Raw genomic sequence first — 18,847 nt, 5'->3', positions numbered from 1 at the left:
GACAGGGAGAGACAGGCGTGTCACCGCTTAACAATCAACACCTTGGCCACCGTGGCACCCCAGAGGAAGAGCCACCCAATGGTCACCTGGAGATATTTGTAGGTGAGAACCAACACGATGATGCCCATTACGGAGGCCGTGATCACAAAGCCAATGAGCAGCGGCGTGAACAGCGTGTGGGGCTGGATTTGCTCTGCAGGGAAGAGAATTGTGCTTCTGAGCCACGGGCAGGACAGCAGCCCGGCCGCCACCAATCCCAGACTAAAACCCATTTCTCTCTCAGCACATGCAGGGAGCCCATCTTTGCTGTGATATTCAAATCCATCCATCTTCCTTCCTTCCTTCCCTCCCTCCCTTCCTTCCTTCCCTCCCTCCCTTCCTTCCTTTATCCCTGGGTCAGCGCCCGGACCCTGCACCACACACCCACCCGCCCCCAGCCTCACTAGATGCACAGGTGTCTTTAAAGATGTCAGCTAAAATCAGACTACGGAGAAGATGAACTTTCCGAAGTGCACGCATAATGCTATTCTGTTTTTAATGAAAAACAACATCTGAATGGACTTCCATTTTGGGCGGGTTGCATTTTCTTCTTTCTGCTCATTTACGTTTTCTAAATTTCCTACACCAAACGTAAATGTCTTTCACAGAGAAGAAAAACATTTTGGAACATCTTTTTCATTGTTCCGTCTGGGAAAATTAACAATGCAATGCGCTGTTATGATTCTGCCCCCCTCCCCAACCCTTATCCAAAAGCTGAGGACACACGGCTCTTTTGGCTTGAGTCCTGTGGCCAATGCTAAACACCACAGAAACTGGGCACTTAAAAAAAAAAAAAAACTCAACTGCCCAGTTTCCTTGTCTCATGTGTCCTTTCATCAATGCCTTCAAGAGTCATTTGGTGCGCTCATCTCTCAGGAAGCACAGCTCATAGAAAGAAGCCGGCTGGACAAGAAGTGTAGCTCATGGGAAGCCACCGCCACAGCATGCACAGGGCTCTGTAAAACCCCTATGGTGCACATGGGCAAGTACATACATGCACACACACAAATCAACCTGGGAAGAAAGTCATTTGCTGACAAGACCCTATAAAGGACACTGCTATCCTTTGATACAGATATTTATCAAAGTGTAACTCACTTTATGTAACTAAAGTTTTAAATTAAACATGAAGCCTCTGGCGTGCCCTAATTATCCTGGCTGCATAAGGTTGGGAGGCTCCCCCACCCAACTGTAACTGTGCCTATAGAACTCCCGGCCGAGAAGCGCATACAAACACACAGAGACCAGGGAAAGTGAAATGGTTAAGACTACGATGGTGAACGCACGAACTTCGTCAGCAGACCAGGATGGCGTGAAAGCTTGTGAGTTTGTGGACAGCATGGATCGATGTAGCTATTACCAGAAATGATATGGCCGTACTGGGATGAACATAAGATCATGCGATGGTACACAGAACCTAAACACCCCCTTAAATTGGATTAAAAGGAAATATACCTTTGTTGTTACCTTTAAATGCAAAGTTAAAGAAGGCGGAACTCTTGCCCACAGCATTGTAGGCCTTACACTCCACTGTGCCATTGTGCCGGAAGACACCGGAGTCTATGGAACTCTGAACAACCAGTTTCCCAAATGGTGACACAGACCCGTTCTGGGTCTGCACGTCTACTGGTGCGACGGGAACAGTACACCTACAACAAGAGACCGACAGTGTGGGCTCATGCAGGGAAACCAAATAAAAGCCTGTGATAGCAATAAAACCTCCCTTTAACGGCCATCTGAGGGGAAATGACCTCTTGGCACTCCACCAGTGAGGAAAGCACTGCGAAGAAGGAGTGACGATTCAGGGGCTGGACGCCCACCCTGGCGGCTCCTGCCAGGTTCCGTCAGCTCTCCAGCGTCAGGTCTCTGGGGCTGTACCATCTCAAGAGTGGCTGTGAGAAGGGGATGGATGCAAGTGGCCACCAACATCAGACCCTGCTGCACCACGGAATCTCAGAAAGAAACGAATCTGGAACAGGCGCGTGATGGCTGAAGATAAAGAGCGCAGAAGAGGAAAAGAGCAAGGATGAAGACAAGAAAGACTCAAAACGCGCAGCAGGGAGGAGCCTGAGGTCCAGAGTCGGAAGCAGGTCCTGTTGCATGGCAATGTCTGCTCTGGATTCAGGGGACAGTCTTTGAACACCTTCCACTGCCTTCTAGACATCGACACAGGTCAGGTGTTCATATTGTCTGCTGTCTCTCTCCACCCACTGAGATATAGATACACCAAGGCGGACACGTGGGCACAGCCAAGCATGCTGTATGCTGGACCAGCGTTTGGCACATGGCTAGCTTTCATATGCACATCTCAGGCCATGTCACAGAGGACACGGACAACCTTCGGGTTTTCACACCCTCTTTATTGCTTCCCCAAACAAAACGTTCTGCTAGAACCCACACTAAAACAATAATCTAACATAAACAATCCTGACTATTGTTATAAAACATCCTCCATAAAAAACAAAAATTTCCACGACCACTCTGACAATTTGTGAGGCCAAACAAGGCTTTTTTTTTTTTTAACGTTGGCGTATAACAGGGCTGCTTCACGGGTGTAAGAGGAGTGAAAATTGACCTCATTTTCATCTTCAGGTAATGTGAAAGGACAATTGAAGCCTTAAGTGTGGACCACCAGGGAAAAGCCACACAATGGCAGATGCTCCTTGTTTCGGGGGCCGGGCACCTAATCAAGGAGAAACCCTTTTTTGCAAACCCGTTGCTCACAAGCGCCATATGCATGTTGTAATTGTGAGATCATTACTTTTTGGTTACTTGGCAATTAACTTCTGAGGTAATTTTTTTCATGATAACTACAGCCACATTTCCCACACACATTACCTCCTGTGTACAGAATGGAAATCTAATTACTCTGTCCTGGGAAATCGCTTTATCTACCTGCAGGCTAGAAATTGCAATGAGAGCCCCCAAAAAGATAACCACCAAAACAGAGAAGTCATTCAGTAATCATTTTTCAGCAAACAAAATTAATGTCAGCCAGGAAAAATATAGCCATTATCCCTTCTTACAAAGCCACAGAGATATGGGAGGGAAGAAAAAATAATAAAAAAACACAGCCTTTTATTCTAAAAAAAAATAAATAAATAGTAAGTCTGAAAACACATTTGAAATGCAACTGAATTATAGCCCTTCCCTTCTGCATTTTAAGCAGTGCCAAAAATAATCCTCTCACCTTTGCTCTGTTCCCGTACAGAAATACCAATCTATTGTGGGCTCCGGGAATCCCGCTGCCACACACTGGAGAATGCCATTCACCAGCCTGTCAGATGTCAGAATTTCTGGTTTTGCTACAAGAAGAGAAATAGCCATATGTCAGTCTGCTAAACAACCACTGCATAATTTTTCCCCAATCTCTTTTTCGTCCCATCCCTAGGACCTTCCAGAGGCAAGTGAGGAAACTAAGGGATTTGCTGCTCACCCAAACCATGGATGGGAGACACCCAGAGGTGGCATGAAGGTTCGGTGGGAATGCTGTCCAGCCCTGCATGGCCCCTACTCATCTACCTGAAAGGCATAGAGATCCCGAGGAACTGTATATGACTGCAAGACCAGCCCAGTGGTGTCTGCTTCACACTGAAATCAGCATTCTTAACTTGGACTCCGTGGCGACAGGACGCCAAGCCACTCTACCTCCCCTGACACTTCATGTTATTACGGGGACTGGAATGGATGAAAGTAGGAGTTTCTGAAGGAAAATAGAAGCTATACTCTCCTTTTAGGGAGTGCAAGAGGTGGCGCTGGTAAAAGAGTTGGATTGCTCTACTCACAGAGAAGCTAAGACACACTACTGAGTGACAAGGGTGAGCGTGTAAACCTTTATTCCACACAAAACACAGACAGAAAATAGGAAGAGGAAACCAGCCCAAGAGTTTTGTTCATACATTTGTCCACAGTCTGGGTACAATCAGCAAAAACATAAATTGTACCAGCAGGAAGATTCTAACTTGGCAGTCCCGTGGAACTACAATAATCAATTGATATTCAACAGTTTCATATTCTTGAAATTATGTGTAAAGTGAAAGGAAGGTGGGCTGCCTCCCTCGTGGTTCGGATGGCACCATACTTGACGGCTCCTGGTCGGTTGAGGATAAATGTGGTTAGCAGTTGGCATCATGTGGGCAGCAATGGCCACCTGGCCACCTGCACTGCTGGAGATGAGCCCAGCCCGTAAGAACCAGCGATTGCACGTGTGTGTGCACGGTGCAAAGTGACGACGCGACTGAATACCTCTCTGAATTCCCTTTCTTCATTTGTAGGAAGGGAGTGGCGATGGCCACCTTGCAGGGTAGGGAGTTAAGTAAAGGTGAGGCGGGCAGGCAAAGGGCTCGAGGAGATGTCCCGGCAGGGAAGGAAGGTTGCTGCCAAGGCTCCCTCAGTTTGATCCCTGGGACCCACATGGTGGAAGGAGAGAAAACTGACTCCCACTAGCTGACCTCTGACCTCCATGTGCACACTGCAGTATACACGGCCCATCCCCCACACACAAATAAGTAAATATAATACAAATTATTTAAAAGAGCCAAGGATGACTGACAGATGAATGATGCTGCCCTGTTGTTGTGGTTGTTGTTACTGACCTGGCTGTTTTCTGTTGGAATGCCATGCTCCCCAGTTAAGTGAGCTAGCTACAGATTAAGATGACGATATTGGCCAGCCTTCATTCTCCCTTGACTGCTCTGAAAAATGCTTCTTTAAGACAATGTAACTAGCCAGGCATGTTGGCACATGCCTGTAATCCCAGCACTGGGGAGGCAGAGGCAGGCGGATCTCTGTGAATTCTTGTCCAGCCTGGTCTAGAAAATGAGTTATGACAGCCACGGCTGCACAGAGAAACCCTGTCTCGAAAAACAAAAAAAACCCAGAGAAACAAAAGACAACAACAAAAAAGCCTAAACACAATGTATCTGTGTGTGTGTGTGTGTGTGTGTGTGTGTGTGTGTGTGTGTGTGTAGTGTGTGTGCACCTGAAGCGCTGGGATTTCAACATCAATTATACACACCTAATAAGAGACGGAAAGACTGACAGGCTAGAAGCTTAAGGAGTTCACTTCCCCAAAGGAAGGTAACGATGACAAATGACATCTCTGCAGAACAACAAGCGCCGCTCAGCACCTCATCTCCTCCAAGGCAAGATAAGCTGCCAGGGACCAGTGACCACATGCACAACACACCCACCTGCCACTCAACCTGGCCCTGCTGATGGCGGGGCCGCTTGGCAAACACACACAAAAGAGCCACCGGTCTCCAAAGCCATCTCAAGGTAGGAGCATCCTTGAGGACTTGGATCTAATGCCAGCTTTCACAAATAGAGCAAGAAGACAGCCATCGTCTTGCGAAAGCATCCATCTGGCAAGTTTCATTTAATTATCACGGGCAACTGTGGGATCAGGCTGGAAAGTAGGACACAAAAGAATAGTGAACTCTTAGGAGCAAGCATACTAGTTTGCTGGAGACTGCAGGAGCACGCGGAGCCATGCGGCGGGTCTCTCGGGACTCAGCTCCAGAGTCGCCTCCCTTTCTAAGCAACCCGACCTCCCAAGCCTGCTCCTGGAGGCCTCAGGTGCACTCGACTTTGTTACTCCAGCTCATGCTTTGCCTCCTCCATCAGACTTTCAATGGCAGGAGCTGCATGTCAGACTGATGGTGTCAGTCTGGGGGCAACAGGCACACAGTAGGAGCTGGTGAATAAATACAAGACACGCCCCCCCCCTACAAGGGAACATGCTATCAATGTCACAAAGACAAACTGGGAGAAAAGCCTGATGGTGACTTTGCTGGGCAGGACACCTAGTTCCCTTAACCCCTGCAACAGAGAAGCAAGACACAGGAAACCTACATGTACGCCTAGGCATGTGGAACTCCATCATGTCCTATGGTGGGCTTTTCTTGAGTTAACAGGAAAATAATTTCCTACATGCTAAAAGGATGTCTTATGGCAGTGGTTCTCAGCCAGTAGGCCACAACCTCCTTGGGGGTTAATATAAGATATCCTGCACATCAGATATTTACATTATGACTCACTGCAGTTATGAAGTAGCAACAAAATAACTTTATGGCTGGGAGTCACCACAACATGAGGAACTGTGTTAAAGGGTCACAGCGTTGGGAAGGCTGGGAACCACTGCCTTGTGGCGTTAACAATGCTGACCTCTGGCTGGCTAGTAGGCTTTATGGCTAACGTCTGCCGCCTTCTTCTTCTTCTTCTTCTTACTGTACAGTGAACATGGAGCCAAAAGTGAATGTGCAAAATATTTTTAATTAAAAAATTGGAACAGCTCACACACTTGCACCATCAGTTATACTTTGTTGTAGTGACAAGCACCCTCCGAGATCCAAGCCTTCCAGTGCTGACACCTGGGAGCAGTTACATAAAGGCCAGCCTAGGTCAGCGATGCTGTGCTCTGGCTGGCCTACTTGCTCCTGTGCGTTGGTAAATTAGGTGGGTAGGTTTGTTGTTTGTTTGTTTAACCTACTATGGGGGAGGGGGTCATAACCCGAGGAAGGCTGAATTGCTTGTCCTGTTGGTTTGGGTTGGTTTGGTTTTCCACAAAGCACCTTAAAGGACCAACAGAGGCCAGGACTAGAGGCAGCCGGCCAGAGAGCAGCCCATGGATGACAGTTCAGAGTCACCAACCCTTAAGGTGTAGGTGGGTACCTGTGATGGGGGCGTCTCCCACATGCTGTTCTCCTTAGTCTCCATCCCAGCCCTGCCCTCAATACTGGTGGCGTGACGCCTTATTCTGACGGGCTAAGCCACGCTGGTCCAGTGTAGGCAGTCCATGGCAGGCTGTATTAGGAAAAATGTTTAATGCATAAAGAATGAGCTAGGTAGGACTGATTCCTAAAATGAAAATCTGAGCTTATCTGCATTTTATAAGTGGCTCAATGCACCGTGTGTGGCATTAAATATGCATTTCACTGCTAAAGATACGTAACTCTGCAATTCTCTAGGCTAAGTCAGTGCTGTGGTTGCTCAGACATCCTGAAATAAGTCGGATACCAAATGACACATTCCCTAATTCCTCCCAAGTTGGGATTTTTGATAAGCCTAAGAAACGTCCAAGGTTATGTTTCCTCTGTAGATTTTTTTTTAAATAGCTCTTTCTATTTGAAAAGTATCCTGGACTCCAGCCATCCTGGTGTTCCCAACAACACCGACCGGCTTGTAGGCAGTGACTATGAGAATTTGCTGTCCGTGCAATTAAAGTCCTAAACATTGATTTACCCCGCAGATTGATGATTTTAAGAAATATTATTCTCACCACCATCAGGTCCATGTGGAAACCAAGAGCAAAATCTATTTTAAGGACAAGAGCCTGCAGTGAACCCTGGGAGGCTCCAGGCTGCAGAAGCCAGCAGCAATGGCACCTTGCCTGAATCTCATGCAGGGAAATGCTTTGGAGTAGAGTTCTTCTCTGGCCACGCCCACCTCAGCCAGCTTCCTGCTGAGTGTGACTTCTCTGGCCCCGCCCACCCCAGCCAGCTCCTTGTTGAATGTGATTTGCCTTTACTCTCATCAACAGGAGAGGCAGACACAGACTTGGGTCTCCAAATAATAAAAGACCAAGTGGAGAGTGATCAAAAGGATGAATTTCTGTCATTATTGCTCTGCGTTTGCTGGGACAAAGTCGTCCCCAGCCCGCCTGCAGTGGGCATTTTTAACAAGTCATCACCATCCTGGTTGGGCCTGCATAAAAGCTACTACATTTCTACGACAACGTTGTTATAATGAGAGTAAGTGTGTAAACCACAGCTCAAGCAAGACTATAAAACGTAGCTGATTTTTTTAAAATTAAAATAATTATTACAGGCACGTGTTACAGAGATCCTCAGAGCAGACAAGTTTGGTCTTAAGGATATCTGAAAGTGGCAAATGGGCTCTCCCGACAGTGTCATTAGCGCAGGCTCCCTCTCATTAGCAAACTCCCTATGTAGTAGCCAAGGATGACCTTGAACTTTTAATCCCCCTGCTTCTACCTTCAGAGTGCTGAAACTACAGGCGTGCAGTACCAGGTTCCTTTATTTGGGGATCCCACACAGGGTACCTCCATGCACACTAAGCAAACTCTCCAAACTGATGCACATGCACCACCAAACCCAAAATTAGGCACTTTAAAACAGAAACATGCCCAACAAACAAACAAAAGATAAAAACCTCAACAGTATAATTTAAACACAGAAACCACTTTAAAAAAGAAAACGTCACATTAATGAGCTAACTACGTTACGAGTTTTATTCTTTCTTTCTCAAGAATCTTCTGACCTTTTTCAACCACTTAAATTTTTTTTTCTTAATTCATTGGCTGCTCAAACCCAGCCGCCACAGGTATGGTTTTCTGAATGCCGGTTTTAAAAAGCCATCAACTAGAGCCCCTAGGGGATGGGGAGCACAGCTTGGTGGTAAAATGCTTGTCATGCAAATGCAAGGGTTGCACCAGAGCTGGGGTCCCCAGTGCCTACTATGTAAACATCAGGTGTGGTCCTACGATGGCCCACCTATAATCTCAGTGCCTGGAAGCTGAGACACAGCACCCCACAGCTGCTGAATCAGCAAGCTCAGGGGTCAAGTCAGGGACTTTGCTTCAGGACAGTGGTTCTCAACCTTCCTAATGTTGCAGCCCTTTAAGACGGTCCCCCATAAGTTACGATGACCCCAACCATTGCTCCTTCATAACTGCAACTTTGCTACTGTTATGAATTGTAATGTCAATATATGCTGTGTGACCCCCCCTCCCACAAAGGGGTCACACCCCACAGGTTGAGAACCACTGCTTTAATACACAAAGCGTAGTAGGGTGCAGAAAGACGTAAAACATCAACCTCCGGCCTCTACATATACTTGTACACCAGCATACTCATGTGCACACACATGCAAACATGCATACCACATATATAATCTAGAAAACAAACAAACAACAACAAAAAAACAACCTCCGAGTTTCAAGATGGAATCCCAAAATAGTGTCTCTCCTTGCAGAAAGCCTTCTTTTTTTCAGACTCATTAAGCTCAAGTCATAGGATCCTCTGTTGCTGTACAGCCCAGATGTGAGCGGGGCGGGGCAGGGGGGTGGGGGGGGTGGGGGGGGGAACCTGAACGCCCATCACTGAGCTGCCATGCAGGCTGCCAAGGTGCATATGCACAGGTGGAAATGTTATTTTTCTACTCTGTAAAGTGGGCAATTCATTTTGCCACCTAATTCAGAGGATATTGACATAATGCCCACAGAAAAATTATGCACCTATTCTTGGGTTAATTTAAATTCTCACTGAATTAGAGGCGACCCTGCATACACTTATAAATGGACGGGGCTAATTTGATGTAAAAACACACCTGGCTCAAATGAAAAGGCGATTTCCACACAGCAGAAGGCCCACAGTATAAGATGGCTGCGCGTGTGGTTGTCAGGAAGAGTCAGGAGGCAGCTTCATCAGAGTTTATAGGTACACATTGCACCTATGTCTTTTTTTTTCCTCCATTTAATTAAACAGGAAAAAAAATGGCTAGCCTACACAAGCCACATAGGCAACAAAGGGCCCAGGGGACAAGGCAGGAGACGAAATTCTCTAAGAGGTTTGGCATTCAACTACACAATCCAGGGCTGGAGAGATGGCTCAGGGGTTAAAGAGCACTGGCTGCTCTTCCAGAGGACCCAGGTTCATTACATTTCCCAGCATCCACAGGGCAGCTTACAACTGTCTATAATTCCTATTTCAGGGGATCTGACACCCTCCCCTCAAGATATACATGCAGTCAAAACACCAGTGTATATTAAAAAAAATAGCAAAATAATTTAACACACACACACACACATATTCTCTCTCTCTCTCTCTCTCTCTCTCTCTCTGCAAACTAGTGGAGTGAGTTCTCCCACGAAGCAGTAATGATGGTGGTAACTCTGGAGCAGAGACAGATATTGAGAAGTAGATTTACTGCTGTCTTTTTTTTGGGGGACAGTAGGTTTCCATATCTGTTTCCCTCCGGCTTCAATGTCTGTAGCTATTCTAGTCTCTACAGATTCTCTCTCTAGGAAGAGACAGAATGTCACATCAAGGGCTCAGTGAGAGGGCTCAGTGGGTAAAGGTGCTTGCCCCCAAGCCTGACAGCACTTGGTTCAATCCCCAGGACCCCACAAGGTGGAAGGAGAAGACTTACTCCCTTAAACTGTCCTCTGACCTTAACGTTCACACTGTGGCTTGGATGAATGTGTAAAAAAAAAAAAAAAAGAAAGAAAGAAAAGAAAAGAAAAAAAAGTTGCAACAAAACAATCCTCGGTCTGAGTTTAAGAGGCAATTAAAACAGACTCCAGGCCTACCAGATCTCAAATAAAGTACAAAGTCTACAAAGCAGATTAACGTGAAAAGACTGGCCACTGTTTTTACACTCACACAACCTGAGCGCCCTTCTCCCTTTAGAGCGGCCCTGAGAACTGACAGTGTGCGGAGGACCAGGAGCGTGAATCACAACGACAGATGGCGACTTCATAACTTCCAGGCACTTAGGCAAGGTCACTCATTCAAGATTAAACGCGATGATTATCAACTCCCGGCAGGTTTCTTGTAAAACTCAGCCACATCATTTTCGAGCCCTGTCTTACTCCATTATACCTCAAGACTGTGCGAGATGTGGGCTGAAAGGGATTAGGAGAGATCTGCTCAGCAAGATAGCGAAGGCAGGCTGTGGAAGACAATCCTAGGACCTGGAAAGAGATTCTTAGTACATGGGGGTACTCAACTGCGAAAAGCCAGGATACGGAAAAACACCTCACTTTTGTCAAGATCCACTCATGGTATTTCATGGGATGGCTGTTTTGCCTACATGTTAAGTATGTGTACCAAGTGTGTGCCTGTGCAGCTCAGAAGAAGAGGGCATTAGGTCCCCTGGAACTGCAGTAATGGATGGTTGTGAGGGCTGGGAAACAAACCTGGATGTTCTGTGGGAGAAGACACACATACACACACACACACACACACACATTTATACACACACACTCATACACAATACACACACACACTCATACACACATACACATTTATACACACACACACTCATACACAATACACACACACTCATACACAATACACACAATACACACGCACACACACACACACACACAATCTGGAAAAAGATACAAAACAAGGGTTATTGGCAATGGGAAGCAATGAAATGTCCAAACAAAAACCTCTTAAAAAGGAAACATAAAATTTGCTTTTCATTTGTGCTTCAGCACATTTATTTTCTTATTTTAGATAAGTTACCATATCTAACTTGTAAGGTAAGAAAAACTTGAATTTAAAAAAACATACAAGCTGTGCGTGGTGGCGCATGCCTTTAATCCAAGCACTCAGGAGGCAGAGGCAGGTGGATCGCTGTGAGTTCGAGGCCAGCCTGGTCTACAAAGTGAGTCCAGGACAGCCAGGGCTACACAGAGAAACCCTGTCTCCAAAAAACAGAAAACAAAACAAAACAAAAAAACCCAAACAAACAAAAACCCCACATACAAAGGGTAGGTGGAACTACACTGCAGGACAGTCTGCACGGGCCACTGGTGAAGGTGGACCTGTCAAGCCAGCCACAGAGATCACTTCAGACGCCTGCCAGCCATCTGGGTCGCCCACCTGGCTGGAGTCTCAGGCTCCTTTACCAGTGTGAAAACACGACTGGCTCCCTGCCTTCAGGGACTGCTCAGCTGAGGGGCTAGAGTCTGCCCTTGAAGAAGATCCTCACGGAACAAAACACAAAGTTACGAGCACCAACCCCACTCCAGCCACCGTGGAAGCCTCACAGCTTCTGAGAGGTAAGTAGTAAACAGTAAGGACTTCCACAGTGGGCGGCTCTATTGCTTCAGAGTACCATCTACTTCCTCCAGGACCACGCTCCCTGACGCACTAGAAGGCAAAGGCCTTCTAAAACAAAACCCCACCACAGAGAAATGCACTGGGGGTTTTCAAACATGACAGTGTGGACACACACTTGTTTGGAAAATCTTACACCCCATCCATCTTACTAGAAAACAGCAGTGCTGGGAGTGCAGCTCAGAGGCAGGGGCGTGCTGAGACCCCCAACCCCAGCATCCAACATCAATGAAGAGCGAGGGAAGAGCGGCCAGGAGTGGGAGGAAAGGTCCAGCCATGTGGAGTTCTCCTAGCTTCCCTGCCATCGTCCGGAAGGATCTTCAAGGGCAGACTCGTTCCAAGCTCCCAAACTGAGCAGTCCCCGAAGGCAGGCGGCCATTCCTGTTTTCACTCCAGTGAAGGACCCTGAGACTCCAGCCAGGTGGACAGCCCAGATGGCTGGCAGGCGGTCTGAAGCCGTCTACATGGCCGGCTTGACAGGTCCACCTTCACCGTTGGCAAACGGGCTACACACGCAGGCTGTCCCGCATACAGCGGCTTCCACCTAGAGAGGCTCTAGCCATCTGCAACCGGATTTACCTATCGACGACGACGACCCAAAATAAATCAAAAGCAGTCTGGACTTTGCAAATGTGGTCAGAGGGAGAAACTTTCTCATCAAGAACCTTCAATCTGGGTGATTTATTACTTTAGGTGATTTTGGTACACCGCAGGGTCTATAAATAACCATGGGAGTGCCAAGCAGGATGTTAAAATTATTGGATGCAGTGATTAAGAAATAATGCATTAGTGGGCATTTTCTTAAGTTGTTTCTGGTGCCCTGTTAGCACCCTTCCATAAGTGGAGCAGAGCTGGCAGCAATGACAGTTGGTGTGGTGTGGGTCCAGCCATCACTTCGGACTCTGGTCTAGCTCACACAAGCCAGCTAGCTCTCTGGATGCACTATGAGGAGAGTGAGCCCTTCCCGCCCCTTACCTGTGGCCCTCAGCAGCCCTCCTCAGTGGCTGAGGTCTGTCACTGAAGGTCATACTGTTGGGACTGGAGGAAGAGCTATTGACAACCCCTTCACACCACATATTTAAATCCGTAACACTGACTTGTAGATGCTGTCTGAAGCTTTTGTTTTGTTTTTAAAGATTTATTTACTTATTATTTATATAGTATTCTGCCCGCATGTCGGCCTGCACACTAGAAGAGGCCACCAGATCTCATTATAGATGGCTGTGAGCCATCATGTGGTTGCTAGGATTGAACTCAGGACCTTTGGAAGAACAATCAGTGCTCTTAACCTCTGAGCCATCTCTCTCCAGCCCTCTGTCTGAAGTTTTAAGACAATTCAGAGGTTTAAAGATAACTAACATTATAGGAAGCATTATCTCCTCCCATAATTATGTAAATAATTCAGGACTCACATGGATATTTGAGATTGAAAGTCAAAATAAATGTATAAGAAGATTTGCTTTGCTGATGGCCCTTTGAAATCCACTAGAAAGTCTGTCCTTTATCCCGAAAAACAACAACAACAACAACAACAACAACAACAACAACAACAACAAAAACCCTACCAGACTGGAATGAGAGGAAAAGCCCCAAAGCCAAGAAAGTTCAAGTATGCACCTGGCATTTGGGTTTGGATCTGACCAACAGGTCAGCCTGGCCTGGCCTGGGTGGTAAACACAAGCAGAGGCTCCCATAAGCAGCACAGGCTGCCATGCGCTGGTTGATGGGGTTCTTTTTTAGACTATTGAGAGGATTCTGGGGAAGCACAGTGCCTAACCGAGAAAGCAGGTTGGACTACAGTTCAGAGATTCACAATTATGCGCTTTACCCCCAATTTTCATTTGCAAGGGAAATACATCATCATTTTCCCCAAAGGGCACCGAACTTCTCAGAACTAAGAGTTTGGCTTCTATGTACATCTTGGATAAGCACTCCCAAGAGGAATTACAGTAACGCAAATTCAATGGAGGGGCAAAGTGTGGCTTTGTTTTATTTCAATGAAAACTCCAAAGTCTCCTACGTAAGCCCCTGCCCCACTCCCACACTAACTACACTGAAATCTACATGAGATATTTTCAAAACAAATGGACTTTTCGAGCACTTGGGCCACTCCAAATCAAGGACTTGCATTAGCATTTCTTAGCACCGAATCCAGCGAGCAATTATGCATCAGTGTCACTAAGCAGCCTCAATTTCTGTGCTAACCCAGTGCATTTATTATCTTGACTTTTATTAATTCTAATTTTTGCAATGCATAATTCCTTCCCCCCTGGAGGCTAAGCTTATTTACAGAATAAACTATGCATAGAATTACTCATAACTGTCATTGTTTCCCTGTGATGTCAAAATGGACACACTGATGATTCCCAAGGCTTTGGTTTTAAAACAGTTTTGTTTGGTTGGTTGCTAGAGTCAGGTTCAAACATTGCTCAGGCTAGCCTCAACTCACCACGTAGCTCAGGATGACCTTGAATTTCTTATCCTCCTGCCTGGCAATATAAGCCATGCTGAGGCTTGGTTTTATGCAATGTTGGGTCTAGATTATGACAGGCAAGCATTTTACCAACCAAACCACATCCCAGCCCTTGATTTTACATCCAATGCAAAAGAAAGAAAGAAACCTAACCCATAATACTGTCAACTATAATAACAGTACAGAGCATTTGGGACAGGCTTCACAAGAGATGGACAGTTTGAACAAATACGCTCACTGTGGAAGCCATTTGTGAATCCAATGTGTCCGTGAGTGAAATGAATGGCTTTGTCAATTTAGAGCTTGTAAGAAACTGACATGAGTGAAAAGGCTTCCTGAAAGGTTAACCTCAGAGGGTAGAGCCCGTTGCGTCGTCGGTCCTCCAGCCCTCCCAGAGTGATGACGCAGGCTTTCCATTGCAGGAAATGGAAATGACGCAGGCCATTGTAAGGTGCGTGTTGGAGCTTAGAACCCTAGACCATAGAACAGGCCCCCGCCAGGCAGGGGAGATCATTTTGGAAGTGAGTCGTGTTCCTGAGCAGACGTGACTGTAACTGACCCAGCCAGGGTGGCAACAAGGCAACCCCATAAATCAAACAGTAGCAATTGTGCCGAGAGATACTGGGTCAGTGTCTCATGCTCATGTAGCAGGTGGCACGCTTGGAAAGGAGGGAAGAGGGACATATAAATGCCCTCTGGCCCAGAGGCCCACGCAAGGAATAACATCATGAGCTTCTTGGCGGGTTCTACGGTGCGGATTTACCTATGCTCTGCTGCCACTGGTCCACAGGGGAAAGGCTGGGAGCACACAAGTGGCACTTAGAAGGAGAAATCTGGCAGACTGTTTCCTATACCTGTGAAACTTGACAAAGCCTTGTGCACTACCTACCTGTTTCTCTATTTTGCCTTCCTGGTAACTGGCTCTTTCTGTATTTTCTGGGAGAACAGATCTACAGTGGATTCGGGGTCATGGAGTAGGTAGGTGAGAGAGGCCTACTACACCCAGAATCAAGTTTTGCATGAACAATTTGCACATTATGCTTGCAAAGATACTGATTTGCCTACGGTCGTCTCTTAAATTAGTTGAATATTAAGGTTTTCAGAAGTAGGTAATTTTGCCCATGTGTAATATATTAAGCTCCCTTGATTAACATCTGAATTAATCTAGAAATATTTGAATTGAGGGCCAATGAGATACCAAATAATCAAAACTGTTCTCAGGAAGAGAAATATTAATTAACACTTCCTTTGGAAGGGAGGAGCTCTGTGGTCCCGAGTTTGGGATCACTGGTTCCATCCTACACACACCTACACACATACACACACACACCTACACACACACACACACCTACACACACACACCTACACACACACACACACCTACACACACACACACACACACCTACACACACACACCTACACACACACACACCTACACACACACACACACCTACACACACACACACACACCTACACACACACACCTACACACACACACACACACCTACACACACACACACACACACACACACACACACACACACACACACACACACCACCCTTAAGGCAGTATGTGGTACATCAGTAAGTCAGTAACACAAAAATAATTAAGGCATGTGACAGTGTTTCCCAGTTGAGACAGGGCCTCACTGACAAGACCAGGCTGGCCTTGAACTCACAGAGATCTACCTACCACCAGCTTCCAGAATGCTGGGGATCAAAGGCGTGCACATGACACGCAGCTCAAAAGCATGCTGATGTCCGTGGTGGCTCATCATGAGTGTTAACCCGACTGCATCTGGAATCAACTAAAGCCCAAGCTTCTGGGCACTCCTGGGAGGGATTTTCTTAATCAGATTCACTGAAGCAGAACCTTCCCCCTAAATCTGGGTCTTCTTCAGGATTCCAAGGTAGAGACTCAAGACCAGGGCTCTCCAGGGACCCTCCTGGCCCTCGGTGTCAGACATTCTACCTGGTGGACGGAATGGGACCTCCACTGCTGGACTACAGTGAGGACATTCTGTAAGTCAGTCTAATAACCTCGCGCGTGTACATGCGTGTGCATGCGTGCGTGTCCTAGCGGCTCTCTGCCTTTAGAGAGCCATGGCTGATACAACATCTTAATCAGGAAAATCAGCAATTCTAGACTGCAATTAAAAAAAAAACGGTCCAGAGTAACACTTTACTAGCTGTTTTTCTTTTTCATTAGCAAATGGATCGGACCACACCCAACCACTACTATAGCAGGACAAATGGGATAAATACATATGAAACCACAACCAACCAGCATGCTGCTGGGGGGGTGGGGAGGGAAGACACTCCCGCTGCTGCCCCCACCCCCTTCAGCCGTCTACAGCCTGCTAATAGTAGTCCAGCATGCTGCCCAGCTCCTAAGTTGTTTTTTAGGGAATTATTCTGGTTTGATCTGAAATATCCCCACAAGCACATATACGCTGGATCCTATCTGGTGGGGAGGTTGGGGCAGGAGGCGTGGCCAGCAGAGGAGATTGCTGAGCCAGGTCACTGATGGTTGTAGCCTGGCTGCCAGCTTCTTTACTTCCTGATTAGTCACAAGGTGATCAAGTTGTAAACGCCTACTGTCACAGATGCAAACCCCAAAGCCATGCCCTCCCTTGCCAAGATGGGCTATATTCCACAGCCAGGAACAAGTATTCCACAAGCCAAGAACCAAAATACCCACTGCCCGAAGCTGCTCGTGAATTCTCTCATACCAGCAAGTAACTAACACAGGACCGTCCCCGTTTCCTCAGTCCCCCCACACCCAGGTGGCTAATTCTTGCATTCTTTACGGGGCCGGCTTCAGGGACACTCTGACACACAGAATGGTGTGCACCTCTCCTCCTCAGTGCAGGCTGGACCCAGGACAGAGCCAAGGAGAAGCCCCGCCCTTGGCAGAAGCTGCAGCCATGAGCGACACCTGCCTGCATGGCATATTCTGCACAGATAGTTTTCTAAGAGCAGCAGCAGCACAGGACTTTGGTATTGAGGTTTTGAGGTTCCCATGGCTACAGACGAGTGCTCCTCCCACCAAACCACCTGCTGCCTGCTCCCCCAGTGCTCCTAAAGTACTCAGGAGTGACCCACGGAGCTGGGTCAATATCGCATTGATCACAGTGGGAGAACAGTCTTAAACACAAATGGTAGATCACAGGCTGGCGAGAGAAAATTCTTGTCAGGGCTTAACAGTCTCTCTCTCTCTCTCTCTCTCTCTCTCTCTCTCTCTCTCTCTCTCTCTCTCTCTCTCTCTCTCTCTCTCTCTCTCTCTCCCAGCCAATGGCAAATGCCAGCTCCTATTCAACATCTGGCACTCGAGTCCAACGATCAATAATAATACACTTTCTCTTAAACAATTCCTAATCTTGGCCTCTTTGGCTCTTGTTTATTTCAAAGGCAGCCCTCAGAAATTCGCAGCACTTTACAAGGTCATGTGGCCAGCGAAATGTAGGCCAGGAAGGCGGTTTCTCTCCCAACCACCAAAACCACCAGGTCTTCGTTAAGGTCAAAATTATCATGAAACGTTATTTACATAGTACACAAGGAGCGCAGCTCTGCAGCTGTTATACACACGGCGGCCGTGCGCAAGAACACACTAAAAAGATAAGGAGTCCTGCGATTGACTTACTGTTCACGAAAACATTAAATGTCACGGAAGCGCTGACATCCGAGTTGGACACCAGGAAGGTGTAAGTGCCTCCTTCTGTGTCCTTTAATCTGGTCAGATGAAGTTCGTTCACATATCTACAAAGGAAGGGTGATAAATCAAGCCCCTGTGGAGAGTCTGTCCTGGAGTGCAAGCCTCGGGCGGCCACCCTTTCTACCTGGGAAGAGGCGCCTCTCTGGGGGGTGTGGGGAACACCAATGAATCATTTAATTTAGTGTTAACAAAACACGCACGTGTGCCTGCACACCGACACACTACAAACATGCAACCACACTCGGGCAACAGACCCACATAGACATAGACAGACAGACACACAGACACACAGACACACACACACACCATAGTCACTCCATTTGAGGCAAAGGTCTGCATGTGAAGACACAGAAATAGGCTAGCCAAGCCTTTGGGGCCACTGACCCAGGTCACCCTCACGACCACTTCCCCCTGTGCCCACACTGGAGCAGTACCCTTAACTGTGTCCTAGGAAACCCTAGCTCAATAGCCTGCACATCCCTCCCCCCCCCCCCCGCCCCATGGTTTTCATGTCGACTCTTGGGCCCTTGGCATCCACATGGCCATGAAGTCCTCTACCCACTGTCACCCCACCTTGCTTCTGTCAATAATGTTATCTCTTGGCTTTCCTATGACCTCCCAGACCTCTTTTCCCAGAGTCCCCTGCAATATTTGTTATTCAAGTGTCTGGTTTCCTCTTCCACAAAGATGGGGGGAATTAGAGCGCTACAGGGCCAGTCAGCACAAGTACCTGAGTTTGGTCCCTGGAAT

The 18,847-nt window shown here is 47.1% G+C and overlaps 1 protein-coding gene across 4 annotated transcripts in view; it reads right to left on the bottom strand.

Annotated features, from left to right (window-relative positions):
• Positions 1-18,847, bottom strand: part of KIT (KIT proto-oncogene, receptor tyrosine kinase) — a gene marked incomplete at its 5' end in the record, with an annotated part of 77,729 nt that overhangs the window by 12,461 nt on the left and 46,421 nt on the right. For 2 of the 4 annotated variants that reach the window (XM_084758158.1, XM_084758156.1), the window contains 4 exons: positions 87-193; positions 1,507-1,688; positions 3,230-3,344; positions 18,026-18,141. In XM_084758158.1, the coding sequence (XP_084614284.1) occupies positions 87-193; positions 1,507-1,688; positions 3,230-3,344; positions 18,026-18,141 (520 nt within the window). Of the gene's footprint in view, positions 1-86; positions 194-1,494; positions 1,689-3,229; positions 3,345-18,025; positions 18,142-18,847 lie in introns of all 4 variants that reach the window. The other 2 variants (XM_084758157.1, XM_084758155.1) reach the window with 1 other exon arrangement.

The sequence above is a fragment of the Acomys minous genome (assembly GCF_964271855.1).
Source record: "Acomys minous genome assembly, chromosome: 15".
Taxonomy (NCBI): Eukaryota; Metazoa; Chordata; class Mammalia; order Rodentia; family Muridae; genus Acomys; species Acomys minous.
This window is presented reverse-complemented; position numbering and strand designations above follow the sequence as displayed.